The sequence below is a fragment of the Emydura macquarii genome, unplaced genomic scaffold (genome assembly GCF_026122565.2).
Source record: "Emydura macquarii macquarii isolate MOO-44397 ecotype Brisbane River unplaced genomic scaffold, CSIRO-AGI_Emac_v2 contig_1348, whole genome shotgun sequence".
In the NCBI taxonomy this organism is placed as follows: domain Eukaryota; kingdom Metazoa; phylum Chordata; order Testudines; family Chelidae; genus Emydura; species Emydura macquarii.
Genome location: NW_027131485.1, coordinates 22,065,882 through 22,091,243, shown reverse-complemented (window position 1 = coordinate 22,091,243; position 25,362 = coordinate 22,065,882). Strand labels below are relative to the sequence as shown.

Below are 25,362 nucleotides of genomic sequence, written 5' to 3'. Positions count from 1 at the left end.
AGAGGTAAGGATCGTGGGGTTGGGAGTGAAAGTGATAAAAATTAAAAAACAAATATTAACTTGTTTGTGTGTTATTTCCATTCTGATGAATATTTTCCTGCAGTTGAACATGAATCTCCAGATACCAATTGGATTCAGAATATGTTCTCAGTAAGAGTTTATTCCATTTCAACCTTAAGTATTTTGGCTCTTGGTCTTCAGCACATGATCATTTGACAATTCTAAGTGTTTAAATCCAACAAACCAGGAATTCTGGATTTCTGTTAAAGAAGAATATGAAGAACTCAGAGATGAAGCTATAAAAGTGCTGCTTTCAAACATTGAGAATGATTTACGTCTGGTGCTATCAGAGATTCCACCAATCTATGCAGTTCAAAGCCTGCCCATACTTCTCACTAAAATCTTAGGGTATGTCTATACTGACAGCGGCAAAGTCGCCGTCGCCAGATCGATCTTTCTGGATCGATTCAGTGGTCAGTGTAGACCCGCTCAATCGATTAGGAAGTCAACTGAGTAAAACCACCCCCTCAAGTAGCGTAGCGCTGTGTCGACGGGAACTGGCGCAGTGCAGTGAAGACGGTGTGCAGAAGGGAAGCACAGCAGTCGATGGGAGTTACGCAAGCTACTCTGCATAATTTGCTTAACTCCCATCGACTGCCACCAAATCTCCAGGTAAGTGTAGACCAGAGCTTAGTATCTGAACATCCAAAAATCCATATTTTCACATTATAACTTAAAAAACCTAGATTATGTAATTAAACCGTATATGTAATTATATAATTTGATCTAAAGTCACAAAAATGTCCGAACTCTGCTGTCCCTCTTTGAATCTAGTGTCCTGAGTTGATTAAAAAGAAAGATATTTGCTTGTGGGGAACCACCCAGTTTTAAAATATCTGTAAGGGAGCTGCAATTTTAAAAAGCTTGGGAACCACCGCTCTAGCTCTATTTCCAGTTGGCTTGATAGAGTAGTCTTATTTAACGTTAATTTTAATAATGTGATATTATACCGTTGAGGGTTCAGCTCTGGCAACTACCGTCTCAAGTTCAAAAGAGTTATCTCTACCTGTTTTAGATTTAGAGCTCATGGAAACACATGAAAATCAAGGAAAATAGCACATACAATCACAAGGACAAGATCTAAGATCTTTTATCAATTTTATTAAAATTATGAATGTCACAGTGTATGCAAATTCTAAATATATCCATGCAAATATTATAACTACAGTCATATTCACATCCTCCTAGATAGTGTTAGGGTCTGATAGGTCTCTTATGGGATAATCATCGTGGAGGGATGGTTTCTGCTGGAATTTTCCCGTAGGAAGCTTAATTTTCCCACTCTGGGCACCCCCTTTTTATGATGTGATTCTGCCTATACCTACATTCTGCACATGTATATGAAAGTGTCAGCCCTCTTTTTCCTTATTGATCTTATATTCCCATGAAACTTAAGGTACCCCGTTTCCTATAGGTTGTGTAGATTCCTTTTATTCTCATTAGCGTTGACGCACAATCTGTATCATGTGGTTAAGACACATGTTAGAGACAGATATGCCTCTGCAACATCTTTGTGGTTTAAAATTAATCTTCCAGCTAATTTTTCACAATATTGTACCTTTTCCCATAATCTTAGGGCATCGGCTTATTTTTCGGTCACTTACTTATGTCAATATTTCTTATCTCCAAGGCCTAAAATAGCTAAGCTAAAATCTTGCCTACAGGTCTTGCGTTTCAGCCTTCCTATTTAGCTATCTAATACATAATTATTCCTTCTAATTACTGATCATTCTTATGCTTCTATAATACTACAACTTAACTCTATTTAACATACAGTGGTTATATATGACATAACACGTTAATTAATCATAATGTCACACAATAAATGAATAATAAACCAAAATTGTTGGTTACAATGGGGAACACAAACCTCAAGGTTGGCTAAAATGTAGTGAAAGAACATGAACCTTAATATCATGTAGTTATTGTGGGACTGCCAATTGTTTGTAATTTGATCATGCTTTGCAGTTGAACTCTGTTTAGGGATGAGAAGGGAAGGATAGAGAAAGAGGAGCAGTTTCCTTGATTGTACGTGGCTTAATAGCTCATAGACTTTCTTGCTTCTCTGTTGGACTAAAGTGCTTCCTTTATGGCTGTTGGGAGAGTCGGGGAAAAGGGGGGCGGGGGCGTATATGCAGTGGTTACATCTGGCCACCCTGAGTAGGTGCTTGGTTACTGGGTGTATCTATACTTGTGTATTGGTCATCGTGTTGGCCATAAAGGAAATGTTCTGATTTCTTTTTCCCGCTCTTATTCCAGGGTCCTTGGTTGAATGCTATAATCATTGCCTTTATTCCTTTTGTACAGGATACTGAGCCACAGATGACTCTGTTAGCTATGGGCTGGAAGGCAAAGTTAGGGCACACAAGTCACTAATTTCCTGTACTGTATATTGTCTTTAGGTTTCCTTTTCTGTATACTGATACCTCACAATTTTTAAACGTACCTTTTTTTTTTTTTTTTTTTTTAAATTAAATAGGTAACCCTTTTGAGGGGGTCTGAGGCCTCCAACTGTGGTACAGTTTGTTCAGCAAATTGGCTATCCTTCTGCAACAAACTAGAGAAAAGCCAACCATTAGGAGCTGAAGGGTGCTTACGTTTAGGAAGGTCCAAGCTTTCAGAACAAGAAATGGCCTACTTTTACAATGATATATTTAATTGACTGGTTATGTGGCCTATAGGATAACCCAGATTGGCGTACTGTGTTGTTACTCTGGGTTCATTTGTTTATGATTGAGGAGGATGAATTAAGATAGCATTTTCCTAAACTTAAACTTTGGACCTGCCTTCAGAGATAATTTAATACATTAAAGTTGTGGATGATCAAATCAATTTTCCTGTAAATTGTTTTGTCTTTAGCCAACTAATGCTTATTTAGTTTTCTGCAATGAATCTGATCAGTAAGACCTCTGTTTTCCCACCACAAAATTGTAATAATTTTTAGAGGAAAACATTTTTTAAAAGATCCCAATATTTTTGCTTTTCTTTGTATTAGAAATTAAATGTTGAATCTGGAAGTTGACTATTACCAAGAGACATATTGATCAGTAAGTGCAATACATAGTCATTGCTTTATATTGTATTTTTCTGGATGGTTCACACAAAAGTTACTTACGCTCTCATAATTGCAGTTTTTTCTTTTTCTTCTAATTTGGCTTGTCTCCTTTGCAAGCCAAACCATGTTTAAAATCATTTAGCAAAACTTTCAGCCACTTATAACTTACATAATTGTACATTTAAAAGAAGTTCCCTAGATGCATAATTGTGGTAGCCAACACGTTTGGAATACTATTTTAACTCTAAACAAAGATCAGTATACAATTTATTATTTCTTCATAGCACACACAGAATAAAAAGCTGCTTCAATTTTACTGGCTGTTTCCAGCTCTTTTATCCCACCTTATTTTAACAAACTAGAATGCAGTATCAAAAATAGGATTCATTTATAATTTTGGTGCTTCTAATATAAGTCTCTATAACTTCCAATAAAGCTGAAGTGGTTTCTTCACATAGATTGACTGAAGATTAAAACTGCACAGCACCATTTTGATTGACATCCCAATTTGAAACTGCATGGCTGTTCAGTATGTAAATGAGAATGAACAGAAAGGGAAAAATTGTGACACAATGAATCATGTTTGTAATTTGTGGAAAATGTATTTCTGACCCATTCTTCCATTGTATTGTATTTGACCAGTATTTTTTAATTTAAAATGCAGGGACAGACTAAAAATAATTAAAATGTAATACATAAGAGAATTTATTTAGCTTCATTTGACAAACTTTTAGTATATGATATAAGAAAATTAAACCCAAAATGACCAACTTAGTTGTGTGAGAGAAACTAAAATCAAGTAAGAGGGACGTCTGTATGTGGAAAGTAAAGGTGTTGGAATCCTTAGAGAAAAGGGTTTTATGTGGACACCATATTGTGGTAGATTTGTTCCATTTTTTCCTCTGGTAAAATTGATCCACTCCCTGAATCAGTGAAGCTAATCCCTTAGACTAATGTGGACGGTTCTGACAATGATCCTTAGTATGATGGCTGTCTTTATGACTCTTAATATCTGGATGTTGGTTTTCTTGCTCTTGCAAGTGGCACCAACAACATACATATCGATAAGGACATTGAGATGTCATTCAAGATACTGAAATAAGACATCTGTGTTATGGCTTGAAGGGAAATAAATGTTTTGCCAAGTTTATGTCATTCTTTTATATGGGATCAAAAATAGTCAAATTTTGGAAATGGCATATCTAGTTTTTGCAATTATTTATCTGATACTGGATTTCATCGACCATTCTGAGGTCCATTAAGAACAGTTTCAGGTCTTATTTCATGGAAGGCAAGTAGAAGTCTTCTATAATACAATCCCAGTGCGATAATTTTTCAGTTTTTTTCCTGATATAACTGTAAAACAGCATTTATTGGAAGTAAAAGGGGATTATCCATTGTGTGGACTGTGCTTATCCCTATCTCCAGTAAAAAGAACATTATCACTGTAGTTGTGTCTCTTTGCTGTATCTTCTCTCCAAGGGGTGAAACATGATTCTGAAGTTTTCAGTTTTAGTTATCAACATTCACTTGCAGTGTTCAGTGCTTAGATTAGAGAATGGGAGTTGTAAAAAACACTAATTTCAGTCTGTTGTACTTCCCATTTACATGTAGGCTTCCCATTTACTACCTCAAATGCCAAGTTCAACAAATATTGCTTGAAAAAAAATGTACATGTTCTAAACAGATGAGATAGATAGGTAGCTGGTGAGCTGTGACAACTGCTTACTGTGCAAAACCTGCTCATTTCCCTTAGCTGCTCCTCCCCCTTTGTTTCTCCTCCTGCCTTCTGTTTGTTTTACATGACTTTTGCATTTTATCGTAAACCAAGATTGTAAACTCCTTTCAGGTCTGACCTGTTTTTTTACTTAACATCTTTACAGTGCTGTGACACTGGGCCTTGATCCCTGATAGGGGGGCCCTCCAGACACAGTAATGCAAACAACAATAATAAAATGCTTCTATCCACCTATAGTCTTGTAATTGCAAATTGTTCATTTAAATCAGCTTTTCTGTTGGGTATGAAGGTTGTCATTTAGAGAGTAGCTGATGACATGAAAATTTGCATTAATATTTGCCATGAAGAAACAAAGCAATATCCAAGTTACCTTTACAATTAAACTGTAAACCAGTCTTACATTTGTAGTTAGCATGGTGGTTCTGTTCTTTTTAAATTATTAGAAGCCTGCTAATTAACCAGCACCTAATATGTATAGGGCTTAGAAGCTCTTTGTGCTTAGCTACATGGAAACAGAACTACATCTTTAGGGAAGATTGTCATTTTATAAATTGAATTAGAAAAGCGAATAGTACAGAAATCTGAAGATTTACTCCTTTTTTCTATAAATATTTAAGTAATACACCAGAAAGGTTTTATTACTAAAATGTGGTAATTTGTTGGATCACTTAAAATGTTGTATTGTTATTTCAAAGCTCAGAGTATGTGAACAAACCACCATAGGCAGAGCTGAAGCTTACATAGCTATATGCTTTTCAGTGAGATTACAGGTGAAGAAAGGTGAAGCTGCCTCTCTGCAGAATTGTATTTATTTAGACAAAGATCTTTTAAATCAAAAATTTTTAGGATAATTTATTATGGATAATTTATTATGAATAGATGTGCTTTCAACTTATTTATGAATACTAAATGTTTCAGCCTTTCCTGTTACTGCATTTTGCATAATATGCACCAAATTAGTGCTTTGTTATTGGATCTTAAAACTGCTGAAAAACTAATGTAAACATGAATGCAGATATGAAAATAAATATTATATTTGAGTATTCAGAAATAAGTAGTAAATCTTCTTGCCCTTCCCCAGCCCTATCCACATTAGCAGCTAATTGACGTTCTGACTTGAAGTTGTGCAAGTTTAAAAAAACATGTTCCAACCTCTGTCTTAGAAAGCATTATTTGAGGATGTGGTAAGGAGAGCATAATTTAAATATATATGCTCTTTCTTGCATCCTTTCCAAACAATACTTTCGTTCATGCGCGTGTGTGTAAGTAAACAGGTACATAGGCAATGAGATGAGCCCTGTAGAAAAAATAGCATGTGATCATGTAATTATGGATAGTCACATAATGTACACTCACAGATGGGCTAGAAAAAAAACGTATTTCACAAGTAACCTTAATTCTTGCATTTCCTAACTGTTGTCTTGTAATGGAAAGTATTAAGCTACCTCAACCATAGGTATTGCTGTGAGTGCCATCTATAGTTTAAGCATATTTTGTATTTTTTTGTGGACTAGTAATCTTTTTTCAAGGCTGATACTTGATAGAAATATGCCAAAGTTACTGGTTAGAGAGAAGATATATTTATCCTGATAGAGCAGGTCAGTTTGGAAAACAAGAACTTTAAGCTTTGCTTTTTTACCTTGGTTGAAAAATGGACCGTGGAGTACATGGTGTTAAGAAAAATATACAGACGGGATGTATTTTGCATATTGATAGGATAGGACTTGTGGTTTGACACTTCAATTGCAAATCTAATATAATATTTTAATTTAGAAAAAATAAATGTAAAGTAGTTCTTTGTGCTTCCCTAAATTGTTTATTCGCTCTACAGTGGCGTCTTTTGAGGTAAAATAAAAACATCATCATGGAAAGAGGTAAAATACATGTAATTTCATGTATATTTTGCATTTTGTCTTTAGAGTCATCAGTATGGCTGCAATATTTCCCATTTAAATAGACCTCAGCCTAAATGATAAAGGCAAGAGTAGAGTTGATTCTGTATGAATGTTTAACGATTTAGGGCAAAGTTTGATACCTTTACTCTTGTTGGATAAATACCTTTCTCCACAGGTAGTCCTACTGAAGTCACTATTTTGTAACTGAATGACTGCTTGCTGAGTAAGCTACTATCCAATGTGAGTAAGAGTTTCCCTTTTTAAAATTTAACTCTTTCTCTGTATGCTTTGATCTGCAGCTTTTAGTAGTAGAATGTAGCTTTATATAAAACATGTTTGGATCCCATAAAGGTAATAAGATTGGAATATAGTTGGTTATATCAATTTTTGTGTGTAGACAAATTGCTTTTTTTTAAAACTCCTCCAAATTATTTCTGTTTTCTGCCTTCTCCCATGTTTTAATGAGTTGGCGGACATCTGTTGTGATTTTCCTATGAGTCAATCTAGCTTTCAATTCCCACCAGATGTTTTCACTTTCCAGACTAGGTAGAATTTTAAAAAGCACTGAAATACCTAAGTCACTTTTGAAAATAGGATATATAAGTTCCTAAGACACTTAGGGTATGTCTACACTGCAGTTAGAAACCTGTGGCTGGCTCATGCCAGCTGACTTTGGTTAGCGGGCTGTTTAATTGTGGGACCCTGCAAGGTGGGAGGGTCCCCGAGCCTGACTGTTTACACCGCAATTAAATAGTTCCTTAGCCCGAGTCAGCTGACAGGGGCAGCCACAGGTTTTTAATTGCAGTGTGGACGTGCCCTTAGGATACATTTACACTGCAGTGTAAGCTCAGGCTCAGACTCAGGCTTAAATCCTAACTCCCCTTCCGTCTACACACAAATCTCTCAGACTTGGGCTTGGGCCCAGTGTCCTAGAATGCTACGAGGATGAAGATTCTGAGCCTGAGTCAAGATGGGACCCAGTGTTTGAGCCCTATTGTTCTGAGGTTTAGATGCAGCCTGCCTCTGCACTCGGGTCCTTGGAGTCTGCCAAAAGTATCCGACAATGCTGTGGGCTGACTTCCTTTGTTCTCTGTCTCCCAAGAATCACCAGTTGACTCCAGGGAAATGGAAACTCCTCACCTTGTTCTAATATAGCAGTTGGCATTTACCCCTTCCATTTTATTCTGACTGCCAAACTGCAAACTCATGTTAGGAGAAACTTTGGCATTTGCAATAGATACCAACTAGAAGAAGTCCTTTACAAAATGTGTTGCATCATGGTTGCAGGAGCATAGCCAGATTTTGGTTAATGTCTGGTGTAAAGCCACAAAATAGTTGACTTTAGTAAGAGCAGCAGGAATAATCACACATATCAGCAAATAGCAAAGAAACTGGTGGTGGTAGAAATTTACCGGACCAGTAACCGGCATATGGAATGGATTAAGCAGGGCAAGACAGAGAACTGGAAAACCAGGGACCACAACTGTACTTCTGTTAACTTGCCAATTTTGTGCCTGTTTTATGATAAATTTGACTGATTGCTAGGGATTGTGCTGAGCGCTGAGTCAGCAGCGTTGCAAGATGACCTGCTCAGCTAAGATGACACCCTGCTGGCCTCAGAAGCTAGCATGGAAATCAATGGGAGCCAGCAGCAGGTGTCAAAGGAGTTAAATGAAGTGACTCTGCTGATGAAAACGGTTCTAGAGGAGGCTTTGTCGCAAGAGTAGCTGCAGCACATCCTGAGGCTGTACTTAGAGGAATCTTTTTGATGCTCCCCTCCCTGTTCCCCTGGAACGAAAAGTCTTCTGTTGAACCAACAGCAGAAATGGAAGAAGGAGACGCAGTCCTTGAGCCTGGTAAGTTTTTGGCTTCATTTTTGTGTTTATTAATATAGGAATGGGTGTGATTTCCACTCAATAACCATTGCAAATGATATTATAAGCTCCAGGTAGCAGCATGTATTTGCTAATGGCAAATTGCATGCCAACACCTTGGTGTCCCTCTGCCCCCCTTCCCACCAAGTGGAATTCAAAATGGAGACTGGGGAATGTAAACAGTTAAATAAGCATGTGAAAGAAAAGGAACATACACGTTTTTGCTAGCACATTCTGTTCCTTTACATATGCTGCTTGGTACCAACCCAACAGTGTAATGAGTCACCTGAAAAGACTGAATGGTATAGGGTGGAGTGAGGGAAGAAGTTCAAATGCAGCCCATTTTCGAATGTAATACATTTCTGTTAATGTATTTGCAATTCTAAAATGTTTTTTTTTCTATTTTCTTGCATCATGCTATTTGAGACAATAATCTTCTGTATCGTCTTCTGTTCCAGTCCCCTTGACCTCTACAGGCTGCAATACCTCTGAAGCTTGCCCATGCTGCAGAAGTCTGGCTCACCATACCTTTGTGGACCATTCCAATAGAAAGCATTTCCATGGTGATCTTATGATTGAACTTCTGGACAGGGCCAACAAGCAGGTTGAGTACCAAAGGCAACGGAATTTGTTGCAAGAGGAAAGACACGCCAAGAGGCAAGCAGAAGGGCTCAATGTGGCTTCACAGACATCTATAGTAACATGGAAGCAGGCATTTGCTTTACAGTTCCTGGAACAGGAAAGGTGGTTAAGGGAGGAAGATAGCATCCACTCAAACAGTTCTCTCTGTTGTGCTGTCTTTCCAATGGATGCAAGAGTGCAGGCTTTTGCTGTGCCAGCACCATCGGCTGCATCCTTTCTGTGGTACCCTGGCCTGCATTCCAGGAATAGCTTGGACAAATTCATGGCTGGGTGGCTCATTCAATTGGGCTCTCTGAGTGGCTGGACAGGGCAAATGTGCCCCAGTCAGTCCTCAGTGGTGGATGCCTCCACCCCCCCAGCTTGGTGGCTAATTCAAGGCAAATATGGAACGAAGGGAAAGGAGATGGGGGGAGGGACAGGGAACATGCAGTGGTTGGGGTGGGGTTGTCTTGTACATAGTTTAAGTGTTTGCATCACTTTATGCACTTTGTTCTTGGTTGCTTTTAAAACTTTTGGTGTTGATGTTTTGGTGTTATGATAGTCTCTTGTCAGGCAATGCTTTAATATTGTACTTTTCCAATACATGTGTAAATAATAAATAAATAAAGGTTTTATTTTATAAAAAAAAAATATTTATAAAAAAATATTTCATATTTATAAAAAAAAAAATTGCCATCTTTGCAACACATCATAATGTGTATTTCAGATAATAAAGGTGAATACATGATTAGGTGCAACTGGGAGGTAGTATGCAAAAATCCATGTCTCAATACAGTTATATGTACCAGGGGTTCCCAAACTGTGGTACGCGTATCACCTGTGGTACACAGACCACCTCCGAATGGTACGTGTCTAAGCTGCCCGATGCTCCCATTGCCAACGTAGCTTAAGCAGAGCGTCAGCAGTAGGTTAGCCCGAAGTTGTGCTGTTGACACTCCGTTTAAGCTACAGCTTAGTTCCTTGGCCGGTCGTTTCCCAAACTTTTGGCTTGTGACTTGGCCGAGAATCACTAAGCTGCCTGATGCTCCAGTTGCCAAAGTGGTTTAAATGGAACGTCGGCAGCTACACAGTCTGTTTATAAAAAAATTGGTGGTGGTGCTACAGGTGGTGGTGATTCATGTTGGTGGTACACAACATGGTAGGGTATGGGAATCGCTGATATACACCAATCCATACATCAGTTATTTACGTCAGTCTATACCGTTTCTCACCACAAACCCCCATTTCATAGGTGATCATATCATACAAAAGTACAATGCATAGCAATCAACCCTCCTCCCCCAGAGAATCAATGCCTCCCTCCCTTCCCTTCAAGCACATTCATAAAAGTATTATTCTCCCTCTTCCATTGCTCCATGCAAGTCCATAATATGGGAGCACAAAGCCTCCCTGACTTCTGTTGTCTGGGTGCATCTTGCTCCAGCTGTGATAGGTATACTTTCTCGCTGAGTGTACTGATTCAGCAGCCTCTCGCTGTCACAGAAATGGCTCACTTCTGGCTTCACAAAGATTGTGAAGAGCACAGTAAGCCATAGTAATGCAAACACCATTGATAACACTGTAATCCAAATGGGTCTGTAAACATTGCCAGCGGGATTTCAATCTGCCAAACACATATTCAGCTACCATTGTACACTTGCTGAGAATGTAATTAAACCTTTTGCCAGGGAGTCTGAAATTGGGGTAAAGTTTCATAAGCCAAGGCAAAAGGGGTTATATGGGGATGCCCAGAATAGCAGTGAGGAAGGTAATTCTTTTTATGACAATATCATGTGATGGGAATAAAGTCCCAACCTGTCAGTGAATGAAGACTCCAAATTGTTGGAAAACCCTGGCATCATGAACTTTTCCAGTACAGCCAACATGGACATTCATAAATAGGCTTCTCTGGTCCATGAGGGCCTGCATAACTGTGGAGTAGTACCCTTCGTGGTTTATGTACTCGTGTGCTCCTTGAGGAGAGGAAACTGGGGGCGCATAGGTCCCATTTGTGGGCTTGGTGGAATTTGGAAACTTCATTCTCTCAAAGCCAGTTAGTTCAGAAATATCTTATTGTGTCTGCCACACTGGGGTAAACCACACACGTGATTGCTTCAGAAATCTCCACCATCACTTTACCCACAGTTGATTTTTCAACATGGAACTGGTTGGCAACAGACGTGTAGTATTGTGGGGAAGCCAGCTTCCAGATGTTTATAACAACCCATTTCTGGACTGTTATGGCTGCCCTCATGCATGTCTTTGTGCTGGACAGTCAGAGCAAGCTGTTCACAAAGCTCCAGAAATGCGTCTTTCTTCATGCGAAAGTGCTGAACCCACTGCTGGTCATCTTGGTCTCCATGGCAATGTGATCCCAACAGTCTATGCTTATAGCCCTGCTCCAGAAGCACCAGCCTATATATAGGAGTCATCACTGGCTATACTGAGTGTCATGAGCAGCATCAGCCAGTTTGAATCTGCCGTATCTGAGTTGTTGTCCTCCTGCTCCGTCATTAGGTCAGTCAGGTGCCTTTGGTAGGTCAATTCTTTTAGGATGCGGAAGGAATTTATTTTATGTAGTTTAGTAATTCTGCACAACAGTGTAAAATTCCACTCTAAAAGCTTGATGTGATGTCATTGGATTTTCTGACTCATATTTGTCCCTTCCTTTGTTCCCTGAAGAGGATTCTCAATTAGTTAAAAAATACAGGCACTAGAGTGTCATCAAGAAGGCAGGTATTGCATTATGGAACAAGTGAAGCTGGCTTTAAAAGGGACTTCCTTTGTACTAATTAAACATTTCTCTAGTTTTGGTCAGCAAGAAAGTGAGAGACTCTTGATTAGTTGTTTATATCTGGCACCTATAGGTGCCCTTAAGTCTCCCCCAGAAACTAGGGAAAGAGGAACTATCTTGTCAAGGCAGATCTCCGTCATCAGAATGTTTTCCTGAGGGGTTGAGTGAAGTAAAGATAGTAAGCTATGACAGTTTGGCTTGTTCCTGTACGTATATTGAAAATATTAACTTATTTTAAGGTGTCATATGCAATGTTGTCAGAAGAAAGCAGCTGAAGTCAAATATCCTGCATTGTTAAATTTAGAGTTACAGCCTCATGCAGACTGATTTACAATCCTAAACAAGGTATATTATTGCATACTGCAGGTGTCAAGTTATACCACTTCTTAAAAGGTCACATAAATTGATGGGACTTAAGCACGCGCTGAAAAACTTTGCTGAATTGGGGCCATAGTACATATGACCTTTTGATCTGAAATGATAAAACGATACATAACTCATTTATGTTTTCTCCCTTTCTTCTCAGATGAACTTCGGCAAGCTATTGTGGCCATGATGAACAGAAAGGATGAGCTGGAAGAACAGAACAGGTAACTTTCTTTTTCTACACTGAGTGCCCTGTATAATTTCACAAAATTTATGTTTTTGTCACTTAGCTCCTTTACATGTAGGAAAAATTGCTATTAAAGCTGTTATCTTCTGCTTTGTGCCTGTATTCCTTTTGTGGAACTTAACAAGCACAATGCTGCAATGCTTCTACAACCTGATATAAGATGGGTGTGCAACTGTTTAGAAAATCGTTATCAGTGGTTCACAGTCAAGCTGAAGGGGCCTATTAAATGTGGTCCTGCAGAGATCTGTCCTGGGTCCAGTTCTGTTCAATAACTTCATAAATGATTTGGAAAATGGCATGGTAAGTACACTAATAACATTTGTGGTTGATACCAAGCTGAGTGGGGTTGCAAACGCTTTGGGGAACAGGATTAGAATTCAAAATGATCTTGACAAACTGGAAAAATGGTCTGAAATGAATAGGATGAAATTCAATAAGGACAAATACAAAGTACTATACTTAAGAAGGAATAATCTAATGCACAAATACAAAATGGGAAATGACTGCCTTGGAAAAAGTATTGCAGAAAAAAATCTGGGGGTTATAGTGGATCGCAAAGTAAATATGAGTTGTCAGTGTAATATTGTTTAAAAAAAAATGAACATCATCTGACAGGATTGTTGTAAGCAAGACACGAGAACTAATTCTTCCACTCTACTCAGCATTGATAAGGCCTCAACTGGAGTACTGTGTTCAGTTCTGGACACCAGACTTGGGGAAAGATGTTGATATACTGGAGAAAATCCAGAGGAGAGCAACAAAAATGATTGAAGGTCTAAAAAACATGATCTACATGGAAAGATTGAAAAAATTGGGTTTGTTTAGTCTGGAGAAGAGAAGACTGAGGGGAGACGTGTCTTCAAGTATGTAAAATGTTTTTATAAAGAGGAGGGTGAAAAATAGTTCTCCGTATCCACTGAGGACAGGACAAGAAGGAATGGGTTTAAATTACAGCAAAGGAGACTTAGGTTAGACATTGGGATAATCTTCCTAATTGTAAGGGTAGTTATGCACTGGACCAAATTGCCTAGAGAGGTTGTGGAATCTCCATGATTGGAGGATTTTAAAGACAGGCTAGACAAACACCTGTAAGGGATGGTCTAATCTAGATAATAATTAGTTCTGTTTTAGTATAGGGGACTGGACTAGGTGACCTATCAAGGTCCCTTCCAGTCCTACAGTCCATGATTTTTATGATTTACAAGCAAACTTTTTTTCATTAGAATTAAATTGCATGGAATTGACTGAGCTGAGAATTTTTGTTAAACTATATTTTTACAAAGACTAAGTTTGTGGCCAAAATAACCTTTTAATATCCCAGGATTCTTTTCATAAGAGAATAGGTTTGACCTGGTACCACGGGCCAGAATATCTCCTCTTCCCTGAGTTGTTCAGCATTTTGTGTGTCAAGTAGCTGCCACATCAGAAGTAGAAACCACCCTAGTATGCTGAAATTGTGTGAATGTATAGTTCACATAGTATAGTAAATTTATTTCTCATTCTTTTGAATGAAAAGTGCTACATAATTTAAAACTAATTTTAAAAAAAATATTATTAATTACAAAATGAAATAGAGAAGCAAGCACCATATTCCGGCTATGTACTTACTCAGTGTAATAGGAACACCATAAGTAAAAAAATGGAAATAATATAAAGAAAAGATATGGTCTTTTCTCCAGCAGATTATTTGAGATGCATACTACTCTCACACAGATTGCAGTTTACACCTTCAAGTAGTTCTTTGCAATATTCTACTTTTTTATTGTTTAAAGTGTGACTTAATTATATTCCTATTGTGGTTTTAAAATTTAGGGTCTGCTGATGGACCCCATCCATTTCCTCCCCCCCCAGTGATTGTTGGTTGAGTCACACCTAGCTTTATATGTATATCACTATAAAGGGCAGGGCATTTGCATGGTCATAACAGATGGTGCTCCCTTTTTCCAGATCTCTGCGAAACCTGCTTGATGGAGAGATGGAACATTCTGCAGTACTCAGGCAAGAAATTGACAGCTTGAGAAGGAAAATAGCAGAGCAGGAGGAGCGACATGCAGCAAAGATTCAGGCTTTGGCAAGGTAGGGAGGTGAAACAATCACTGAAAGAAGTTGCTATAATTAGGTAAAGTTTGGAATAAATATACTTAGCTTTCTTTAGAAAAGACCTAAATAGGTGAATTGCGTATGGAAAGGACGTGGTAAGGAGAAGAAGAAAGACATAAATATGCAGGAGTAGGTGATATATATACTTCATAATCTGTTCTATGAAGTGCATAAACTCATCATTTAAAACATTTTTGCTAACAAGACTTTTTGTGTTTGTAGTTCAATGTAAACATGTCTTTGTGCCTATTTTTATTGGGAAGATTTTTCTTTTCTATTTACTGGAGGAAAAAAGCCCCTTGGATGTGAGGACAATAAAATGCTGACAGCTGTCACTTTACTGATTTCCAAGGTTGATTTGACTGACTGATTGGCTGGCTAGACAGATGTCCCTCTCCGTGTTTGTTCCTCCCAAAGCTGTATACTTTGTTAAAACCGATAACTTTCCTAGAAATATTGTTCTGCAGTTAAGGATCTGAGAGAATGTAAGAAAAATTCTTCTGGGTAAGGGTCAATAGGAATGTATCCGCTTTTTAAGGGTATAGAAGAAAAGTTTATTATCGTCAGAGCGAAGTTGTTCTTTTCACTCTTCTTCTCCCATGAACTTTCAGTTTACTAACTGGTAACTTAATGGCTTTGCCTACTTCTATTCTTACTCAACAGAAAAGACTATATTATGTATGAAAATACCGTAATTTAAGTTGTTGATATGATTTTATAGAAATGATTTAATATTTACTCAGTCTATTATTTGCTCACTTGCTTTTGTGCTCTGTGTGTGAACAGCCTTCAAAGGTTCATCACAAAGCAGATATGCTGCACTCTTAACCAAAACATTTGAAATGAAATGAAAATGTGAATCTCTTGGTATCTTGTAGTCAGACCCACCAACAGGAATTCTGGGCCCCAGGGCAGAATAGTCCCACCCTGTCTCTTCTGCCCACAGCCCCGCCCCCAATCCACTCCAGACCCTGCCCCCTGCTGCACCCACTTCCCCGCTTGACTGGCTCGCTGCCACATCCCTCTCCCCCCATTGCTTGGTTCCCCTTCTCTCTTCCACAATTCCCCTTCCTGCAGGTGGCAAGCGACAGCAGGGGTGCTGAGGGGACAGGGGGAGGAGGGATGCATGCGGGGAGCAACAGTGGGAAGGAGGGGATGTGCAGGGGGGTGAGTGGGAGAGGAGAGGAGGGATTCACATGGCGAGCGATGGTGGAGGGGGTTGATTGGGAGGGGATATATGGCTGTGGGGGGGGGGGGAATGGGGTGTGGAAAAGAGGAGGGGGGAACCAAGTGTAGAGGTGGGCTTGTGGGGAGGGATGTATGCGGGCCAATCAGGGCACAGTCTGGGACGGAGTGGGGGTGGACTGTGGGCAGGGGCCATGGGAGGAAGAGGCAAGACGGGGAGCTAGCCTCCATGAGGGGAAGCTTTCACCTCACTGCCCGTGGCCTAGGCCCCTTTTAAAATGTATCTAGTCTAATGTCTAATGTATCTAGACCACAGACATAATCAGTATGGTTATACAGTTTTATATATCTTTGAAAGTCTTACATTGGCCTATAATAAGATTGTGGGGATTCCTGTTTTAAAGGGGGAAAAGATTAAAAACCTACAATAGGTAAGGCTTAAAATAATTGTCAAGGGCTTTAAAAAAAAAAAGTAATAGCTAAGGGTGAAAAGCAACTAATTAAGAGAAAATAGGTAAGAATTAACGACATGAATGAAAAAAGATGTAAAGTCCACAAATGGCAGCCAAGGGATGAAGGAATATTAGTAGCTGGCAGTTGTGTGGAGTCAAGTTACCTTTAAAAAATAACAAAGAAATGGGTCAAGATTAAAAACTAGAGACGATAAAAATAGCAACTGTTATGCATTGGGTCTAGAGACAATAAAAAGGTTAATTTTTTTTTAAGTCTCACTTTACGTGTAGTTTGTCTTAAGCCTTGACTCTTATGCTTGTGTGGAGCCCAGCTGACTTCAGTGGGACACTTTGTGAGTGTAACTGTCTGCATGTATCAGATTGCAGAATCGGAGCCTTATATTATGTGGTCTTCATGTCACATACCTGAATTTTTACATGTTGCTAAGATGCCTAGCGGCCTGTGTGTACTCTGTTCTGTATGTATTTCCAAGAGCTGGCAAATTTAAAAAATAGATAGAGTTGCAGTTTATTTTTAAGATTCTTTATTTCTTTGTCCTGTGATCTTCTTTTTTTCTTTGACTCTTTGTTTAAAAAACATAGACACATCAGGGGTAGCTTTAGTGTGGGTTCATGGGTTTAATTGCATCCACAGAAATCATTAAACTAAGGGAGCAAAAACAGGCAGATATATAGTTCTCCTGGCCCGGTGTGGAGGGGAGACCCCAAGGTGGAGGTCAGTGCGGAGAGAGCTCACTCTTCAGTGCCTCCACCTCAGGGCCTCCCCTCTGCACCAGGCCAGGATTAGGGTTGCAGTGCCAGGGTGGAGGGTGCTGCTGTGGGTGGTTGGCAGTTTAGGATAGTCCTTAAATCAGGAGGCTACATTTGCCCCAGAGACACATACGTACACATATGCAAACAAACACTGAGGAACTGAGTGACTGCTATCCTTCTGCCTTTGTGTGTACTGGTTTATATATTGCATATAGTGGCCTTAGCTGACCCCTATTACAGGCATAAGTTCTTTTCACTTACCGTTGTTTCTTTGGCAGTATGTAATTCAGTATTTTGTAGATGCATTTGGGACTCTCGGTGCAGAGGGAGAGATTCCTCATGACTAAATATTGAGACAGAAGCTCTACTTTAAATGTATGTGGTGATTCTTCTTTTTCTGGACAGCAGGAAGAAAAGGGAACTGGGCTCCTCTAAGAGTCCCTACTGTATTTGGGTTACAAGAAAGAGGGATGGATTTACCTGAGCTGAGTCATTGGGAAACAGGAAATGACCAGACCAGTGCGGGTGCTGATCGACCAATACACTGGCAAGAAGAGGAGATATTTATACCTGGTGCATTGTGGAAGGAACTCTCTCTTGCATCAATCGCTGATCAGCGGGGAGATAATCCTCCACTTTTCAGCCCTTGTTCCCATTTGTTTTACATGGGGAATGTGATGGGGACCCAGAAATGGGATGAGACTAGGTTGGGAGCAGGAAAGGCTGATTGATGACTGTCCTCCCAAGTAGGTGGACTCTCCCAATTACATGGCAATGATTAAGGAAAGGATGACCTTCATTGAACAGTTTATTGCCAAATATTCCCTGGTTGGCTAAGTGAGAAAAGTTGTTGCATAATTAAACTGCATTCATTACATTTTGTCTTTCTTCCTGCATGGCCAGGAGAATGTACTCTGTGGATAAAAACAGACTAGATGGCAATCCCAGCAGATACTAAATCTGATCAAGCAGCAGATATTTTTATTATACTGGTCTTAGAGAGTTAGGGCAGTTATGAAGCCTCGAAAGATATCTACACCTGCCATAACCAAACAGAAATTGATCCATACTGATGTCTGAATGTGAGGCAAAACACTGAAAAGTGGGGGCAAGACACTGATATTAATCCATGGGGAATAACACCACCTGCAGTAATCATCCTTAAATGGAAGCACATAGGATTTCATGCTTGTATCCATTCAAATCATATTGTATCCATTATATTTATGGTTGTATCCATTCAAATCATACAGAAGATACTGTGTTATGAGACTTGCCTCCAGGGCTCACTTTATATAGTACAGGTCAGTTTATGCATGAGATAGTGGGATCTGAATGTTTGATACCATTTCCCAATATGTCATGAGCCTAATCCATATGGAAATTTTTGGATAAAATAAGATTTTGGAATGAGATAATCACAAAAAGTGAGGAAAAGAGATGTGATATGTAGATGGGAAAGTGAGGGGGTGGTAAGTTTACAGAGTGTAGAGAAAAAAACTGTGAAAGACAATCACAAATTTTAGGACTCGTGGAAGCGTTCTACCTTTGGAACTTAGGAAAAGGAACTTGAATAATTTGGAAACAATATTCTAAAGGTTGAGTTCTAAAAATAGTCCTCTAAACGAGAAGCAAAAAAGGAGAGTTTAAAGAATTTTTTTTTCAAATCCCCTAAATCTGAAGGGAATAGCTTAAGGAATCCAAGCATCAGCCTCCATAGGGAAGAGTGTTTGAAGTCTCACCATCTTGAAGCATTTGGGACAGAATGCTTTTAAGCAGGGGAAGATTCCATGTGTTGGAGTTCAGATGGAAGAAACAGGTAGAGGTGAGAAAAAATAGATGTTATGAGTTGTGACTAGTGGTCTTCATACTCTTTCACATGAGACTGTTAAGTCCATGTTTTCAATCCCCCTGTGAAGCATGATAGGTGAAGTGCCACATGAGCCTCTTAGAGAAAAAAATTCAATAATTTATTAAAATAATACGTTAAAATAATACTGATGTTATCAGGAAACATAAAGCACAAGACGTTAGCATTGTATTGCCACTAAAGAATGTGATACAAGAAAAACAATAATACCGCACCTTTTTTTAATATATGAATTTCATCTTCATTTAAGATACAAGATTGTATATGGAAGACTTTCGTTTTAAACTTAATAACAGAGTAAACACTTTGTGTAGGCACATCTGATTTTCTTCTTACTCCTGAGTTGTCAGATATTTAAAATGCTAAGTATTCAGTAAACAAGTGCATTGGGAGGCGAGGGGACTGCTTTTCCAACAAACAAGCTGATTAAATTAATCAAATTTCTTTTTCAAGTCATTTATCTTGTTTACTTGCCACCATTTGCTGTTTTACTCCTAATGCTTTATTTTGAAGTAGGTATGGAAAACTGTCACTGAGATGATTTATATCTATGGTCACCTGTATCAAAAACTTGCTTTATTTTTCCAGCAGCATAGTACGATGTATAAGCATTTTTCAACATTCTCAAAAGAAACTACATCACTCAATGTTTAAGCAAATAGGTCAACTGTCAGCTATTATATATCTGGAAATATATCTAAAGATTTGCTGGAAAAATCCCCACATAACAATAGGAGGTTCAAGCAAAAGATTACATTTTCTCTGGCCTGGATCTTCTTTTGAGCAAAGTTTACTATACCAAATATGTGTTGGCACAATGTATAAATGAGTTTGTCTTCTCTGTTGATTCTATTTTAAATCAAAGTCAATATGATTAATGGTCTTTCAGCAGAACACTTTGAGAAATCATTTCCCTGACTGATCAAACTGCACACCACCTTACAGCAGTCTACGTGGGATTATACCTTGAGGCCATTTGGAAGGTGAAGCAGAAGGCTGTAACCTGTATATTAAGTACGGTTGTATTTTGGGAGCACATTAGACCAATGACCTACACTGACTTCTAATAAGCTTCCAGGTAGAACTGAAGGTGTTGTATTTTAACCTATAAATCCATAAAATGTTTGGGGACCTGATTACATGAGTTTGTCTCTCACCTTGTGACATACTGCCACAACTGAGATCAGCAGTGGTATTTGATATAAAAATTTGTTTAATTAAGAACGTTCTGAAAATAGAATGTTTAAATGGTTAAATGCATTTCTGGGGGGAGCCGTGCTGGGCTTGGCTCCTCACTGCCAAGTGAGAACTGCCTAGCTGCAGCTTCCCCCCACTGCCCGTACAGAGCTGTAGCTGGGCAACTGTCACTCGTGGGGAGCTGAGTCGAGCCCAGCTGTGGTTCCCCCCAGGCCGCGCTGGGTTCTGCACCTCCCCGTGAGCAAGAGCTGCCCAGCTGCTCTCGCTCCTGGGGACCTAAGCCCAGCTGTTGCTCCCCTCCCCAGTTTAAACGGTAATCAGCTGATTACCATTTAAACGTTTAGGCTTTTACATCCCTAATTTGAGCAGGACATTTCTCAATTAAAATGAGGGGGAACTGCTAGCAGGTCATTTTTTGTGAGAAGTCCTCTATGTTTTGAACTCACTCTCCTACTTGGTCTGACAGAGCCCATATTTGTTTGTCTTCCAAGCACACTGAAAAGCCTCTCTTTTCCCTTTTTGTTAAGGCTGTTGTGGAGGGTTTGGTTGAGGCAGGACAGTGAGGGATGTGGGAGGGATCTGGAATCTCCACCACAATGTAAAGCTGTCTTCCCTTGGTAAACATCCCCTTCAGGGAATGGCAGTACAAACACCTTCTGCCATCCACCAGGAGTGTACCCTTCCTATGGTTATGTCTACACTATGAGTTAGGGGTGTGATTACCCTTCTCATTTACACATACTTGTGCTAGCTCTGTGAGGTTGAGGGTGTGATTCCCTTGCTCTTGTACAGCTAGGCTGAGTATAAATAACTGTAGTCGTGGTAACAGGATAACAACAGTGCACAACTTAGGCATGCTGAGTATGTACCCTCCTAGCTCATAGCATAGATGTAGTCTAAGTCCTTTTTGGCTTCCTGAGCAAATGAAGGTGAATTGAATTCTGAATCTACAGCATTGTACAGCAACACTGTAACGTCTTTGAGAATGATGGAAACTGTATCTTCTTTGAGATGTGTGCCCCCATGGGTGCTCCACTACCCACCCTCCTCCCCTCTGCTTCGGAGTGAAACATATGGCTCTACAGAAGAGAAGGAACCAAGGGCGGCTGGACTGCACAGTGCTATTTATACTTCCTGTGCATTGCGCAAGGCAGGGGAGGCGTGCATATGTGGTCTGACGGGCATTGCTATTAAAGATCTCCTACTCCAGATGCAAAGATGCTGCTGCACCTACAGTGGAGCACCCATGGGGGGACAAATCTCGAAGAACCTCAGTTACGGCGCAAGGTGAGTAACCCTCTCTTCCATTCCTCTGTGTCATTTGCTGCTGCTTCAATCTGCTCTTTGATGTTGAGGTCGACTGTTACATCCTTCCTATCAAGAGTTCTTCTTAAAGTTTCTCTTAGAAACCCTTATTTTCTCACACTAGTTGTTTTTCGCTTGATAGCTTCATGTGGGAGTCTGTGCACTGGCATCCAGAGAACATGACCAACATATGTCTAGCACATCCTGATTCTGGTAGAAATGAACTACTGGTTGGTGGCTTCTTAGATCTCTTTGCTTATAATGATGATGCCCAGAGTCTTTTGTAGGCACTTATTTTCAAAGGCATTTAGTTTTCTAACTAACATTTTGGTAGATTTCCAGCTCTTGCAGCTGTAGATTAGTACTGAGACTACACTTGAATTGAAAATTCTCAATTTTCTTCTTGATTCTATATATCTTTGATTTCCATATGTTTAGTATGCCTTTCCTGTCCTTTCCTATCCTTGATGTCACTTTGTTCTTGAGGTCATTGTTGGCTGATATAGTGCTGCCCAGGTTCTGTTCCACATTCTTGATATTTTTGCTTGACATCTGGGTTTTTAAGGATATTTGTTCTAGCATAACTAATTTTGAGCCCTGCTTGCCTGCTTTTTGTGCCAGGTTGTCCTGTCTTGTTTGTAACTTTCCGAGGGTGTCGATCAGTAACGCAGTATCAGCAAAGTTTAGGTCTCCCTAGGCATATGCCATTTACCCATGCTGTACAAGTATTTGTGTTGCCCATATACTTCAGTATACAGTCTGTGGCAATGCCAAACCATGGAGATAAAATGCAATCCTGTTTCATATTTGTGTCTACCCTGAACCAGTCTGAACCACACTGTCTGGTTGTTCACCCTTACAGAACACTTTGCATCTCTATACATGATGATGTTGACAACTTTAGCTGGGATTCCATAGGACTAAAGAATATTCCACAGTATGTCTGTGCAGGCTATCAAAAAAGGTGTTTTGGTGTTACATCATGTAATCAGTGTGTGAGTTATGTCTTTATTTGTTTAATTAGTTTTAAATTCTTGGGTTTTGCAAACGATGTTAGAGGGAAAGACTTGTTACTTTGTGATCTTAACTAGCTTTAAAATGAACTGGGTTTTATATAGGATCTGGGGATGAAGTGGGTTGTTGGAATCTGTTGACTCGAGTTGCTGAAGTCTGTTGGGTCTGGCTAAAGATCTCAATCAGTTATGCTGTAATTCATAGAATGATCTACCAAAAGCAGAATAAGTACTTCCCTTTGTAAGTGAATATAAGGTAGCTAACTGATAGTGTGCTATAGACAACCATTGGGAAAAAGAATTGTATTTGTCATCTTCAAAGAAAAAGGGAACAACATTTAAATTAAAACTATAGCCCAGAAGCAGACAGTGAACTTGTATGGGAAAATGAGTGTAAGGTGCCCCTTTACTCCCTTTTGGGTTACTCATATCATGGCTAGTAGTGTAGGAGAGGAAGTAGGTTCTGCATAGCCACTACATCTTTCCCCATGCACGTGGGTGGGAGAGGACAGGGAATAGGTGAAGCCTTGACTGTGTCATCTTCCCACCCCCTCCAGCTCCATATGCCACCCAGCATAGTTTCACTGATGTGCTAGGTAACATGCACCAGTTATAGCTCTGATGCAATTTACTCCTTTGCTGGAACAGTGGGGAAACTGGAAGGGAGATTGCAACTCTTGGAGTCATAATCTGCTTCCTGGACTGCTGCAGGGGCAGTATAACAACATACTGTGGCATGCTTTGGGCTCATAGCGAAGCCATATTGAGCCCCATGTTTCCTTGACATTTATATTGTGTTTTTTATTAACATTTAATCTAGGACTTTTGGCTGTTTTTCCTTGCATTGTTCTTAGCTTGATTACTCGACCTGGAGTAATATAATTCGGAAGGTTGCTTTTTCTGTTTGTGTTTCAGTTCCTGGTAGTGTTGGTGCCCATTGTTCAATTTAATCAAGGGCTAATGTGTAATACTATATAGTGATATTCTGTCAGAAAACAATCCTAAAACGCTTCCTAATCTAAATTTAAGTAATTTATGTAGAAAAAATCCTGAAGTCAAATATATAGTGATAATGGCACAGTTTTCTTCTCCTTACACTCCATAGGGAAGCCTGTTGGTGTCTAAAATCTTGGAACATTTACTGTATATGTGGAATAGCAGACTTGATTAAATTTCTGAAACAAAATAGTAACATCCCAGGTGATAAACTCACTGACCACACCAGACAGGTATCTACAGATACAGAGGAGTGTGTGCAAGTGCACATGTTAATAATGCTTGGTGGTTACTGTATGAGATTCTTAGGAACGCTGTGTTGCAGTGCAGAGCTAGTAGCTGGAATTGACAAATTGGAGAGATGTAGTTGCTTGGCATTTGGGGTGCCATTAACTCTATCTCTGATCACACTTCAAAATTAACTCCTCTCTTTGGGGAGTGGGGCTAAGGCAGAAATGTGTGTAAATGGGCTTTACATGTGAAAGATGTACAGTATTCAGGAGACGGAAAATTCATGAATTTAATATTCACATTTTAGGCTATGGGATTTGCATATTCATACCTTTTTGACTCATTTCTCCCACAGTTTTAAAATTTGCATTGACATCATATGGGTGAATCATATATTTGTCATGCACATACTTTTTTGAATAACAGATAGGGTAACAAGGCCTAAAGAGATGCTCACTTGGATTCAAATGCAAAAGGGATTTTTTGAAATAAAATAAATTGTTGACTTGTGCTGATATATTGGGAACATATGTCGTGTTGATGGTGCTCTTGGAGTTTGCATACTTAGACATCTGGTAAAAATGTAGTGGCAGCATACCTTCCAGTGCAGTCAGTGGTCACTGTGGTGCAAATAGTTTTGAACTTTAAAAGTATTTCTTCAATGGGTGATGCATCATTAGAAATTATTTTCTAGCATAACAGAAACGTTGCACTGTATAGTGATTTTAGTTGATTTTTTTTCCAACTGCAGGTGTCTATTTACTTTGTAATTTGTAATTGATGCTGCTGAAATATTGAAAGAGTATATGTAGATTGTTGCACATCTAGATTTTGGGCAAACTGGATTATTTTGTCACTGAAGAAGAGATGGAATAATATATATTGGAGATGTGGCTTTTTTTTTTAAGGTCTAGTTGCAATACAGTACAGTCTGCAGAACTAGGTAAAGACTGTTACCTTGTGAGTAGGATGAAGCTAAATACCAGATATTATGTAAAATGAAATTCTGCTACAGCTGACATGTTGTTACCAATTTTCAGGGTCAGTGGTTGATCAACACTTCACTAAGTAGCAATATTCTGAAACATCTTAGAATAAGCACAAACACTTAATAATGATCCTATTGGTGTGATTTGTTGGCACAAAGTATTTCAGCATATAATAGTTAATATTTGTGGGCCAGATTGTCCCACACATTTAAAAAAGATGGGAGGAGAAATTTTACTTGGGTATCTCCTTGTGGAGATTAATTTAAATTAATTCCCATCAGAGGACAAGAGAAAAAATTGCCTTTACTCCTTGTTTATATTAAGAGCTACTCAATTTGGAAATTATTGGAAAATTTTATTTTGATATTTAGCTGGATATTTTTTAATGCAAGTGGCTTCAGTTGATGCAGGAATAACTAGAAGAACAAAAAGGTCAACATGGCTCTCCTCTTTACATTTATTTTTATTATTATTTGAATTGTGTTTGCCCTAGAAAGTCCAGTAAGGGATCAAAGCTTCATTGTGCTAGGTGTTGTACAAATGAACTTGGGACTTGCACTTGGATCTTATACGTCCTACAAAATATCCTTATCGCCAGGC

General features: G+C 39.1%; 1 protein-coding gene across 6 annotated transcripts in view; it reads left to right on the top strand.

Annotated features, from left to right (window-relative positions):
* SNX29 (sorting nexin 29) overlaps positions 1-25,362 on the top strand; it is a 446,224-nt gene that overhangs the window by 52,656 nt on the left and 368,206 nt on the right. For all 6 annotated transcript variants that reach the window (XM_067551359.1, XM_067551357.1, XM_067551362.1 and 3 more), the window contains 2 exons: positions 12,564-12,627; positions 14,598-14,726. In XM_067551359.1, the coding sequence (XP_067407460.1) occupies positions 12,564-12,627; positions 14,598-14,726 (193 nt within the window). The remainder of the gene's footprint in view (positions 1-12,563; positions 12,628-14,597; positions 14,727-25,362) is intronic.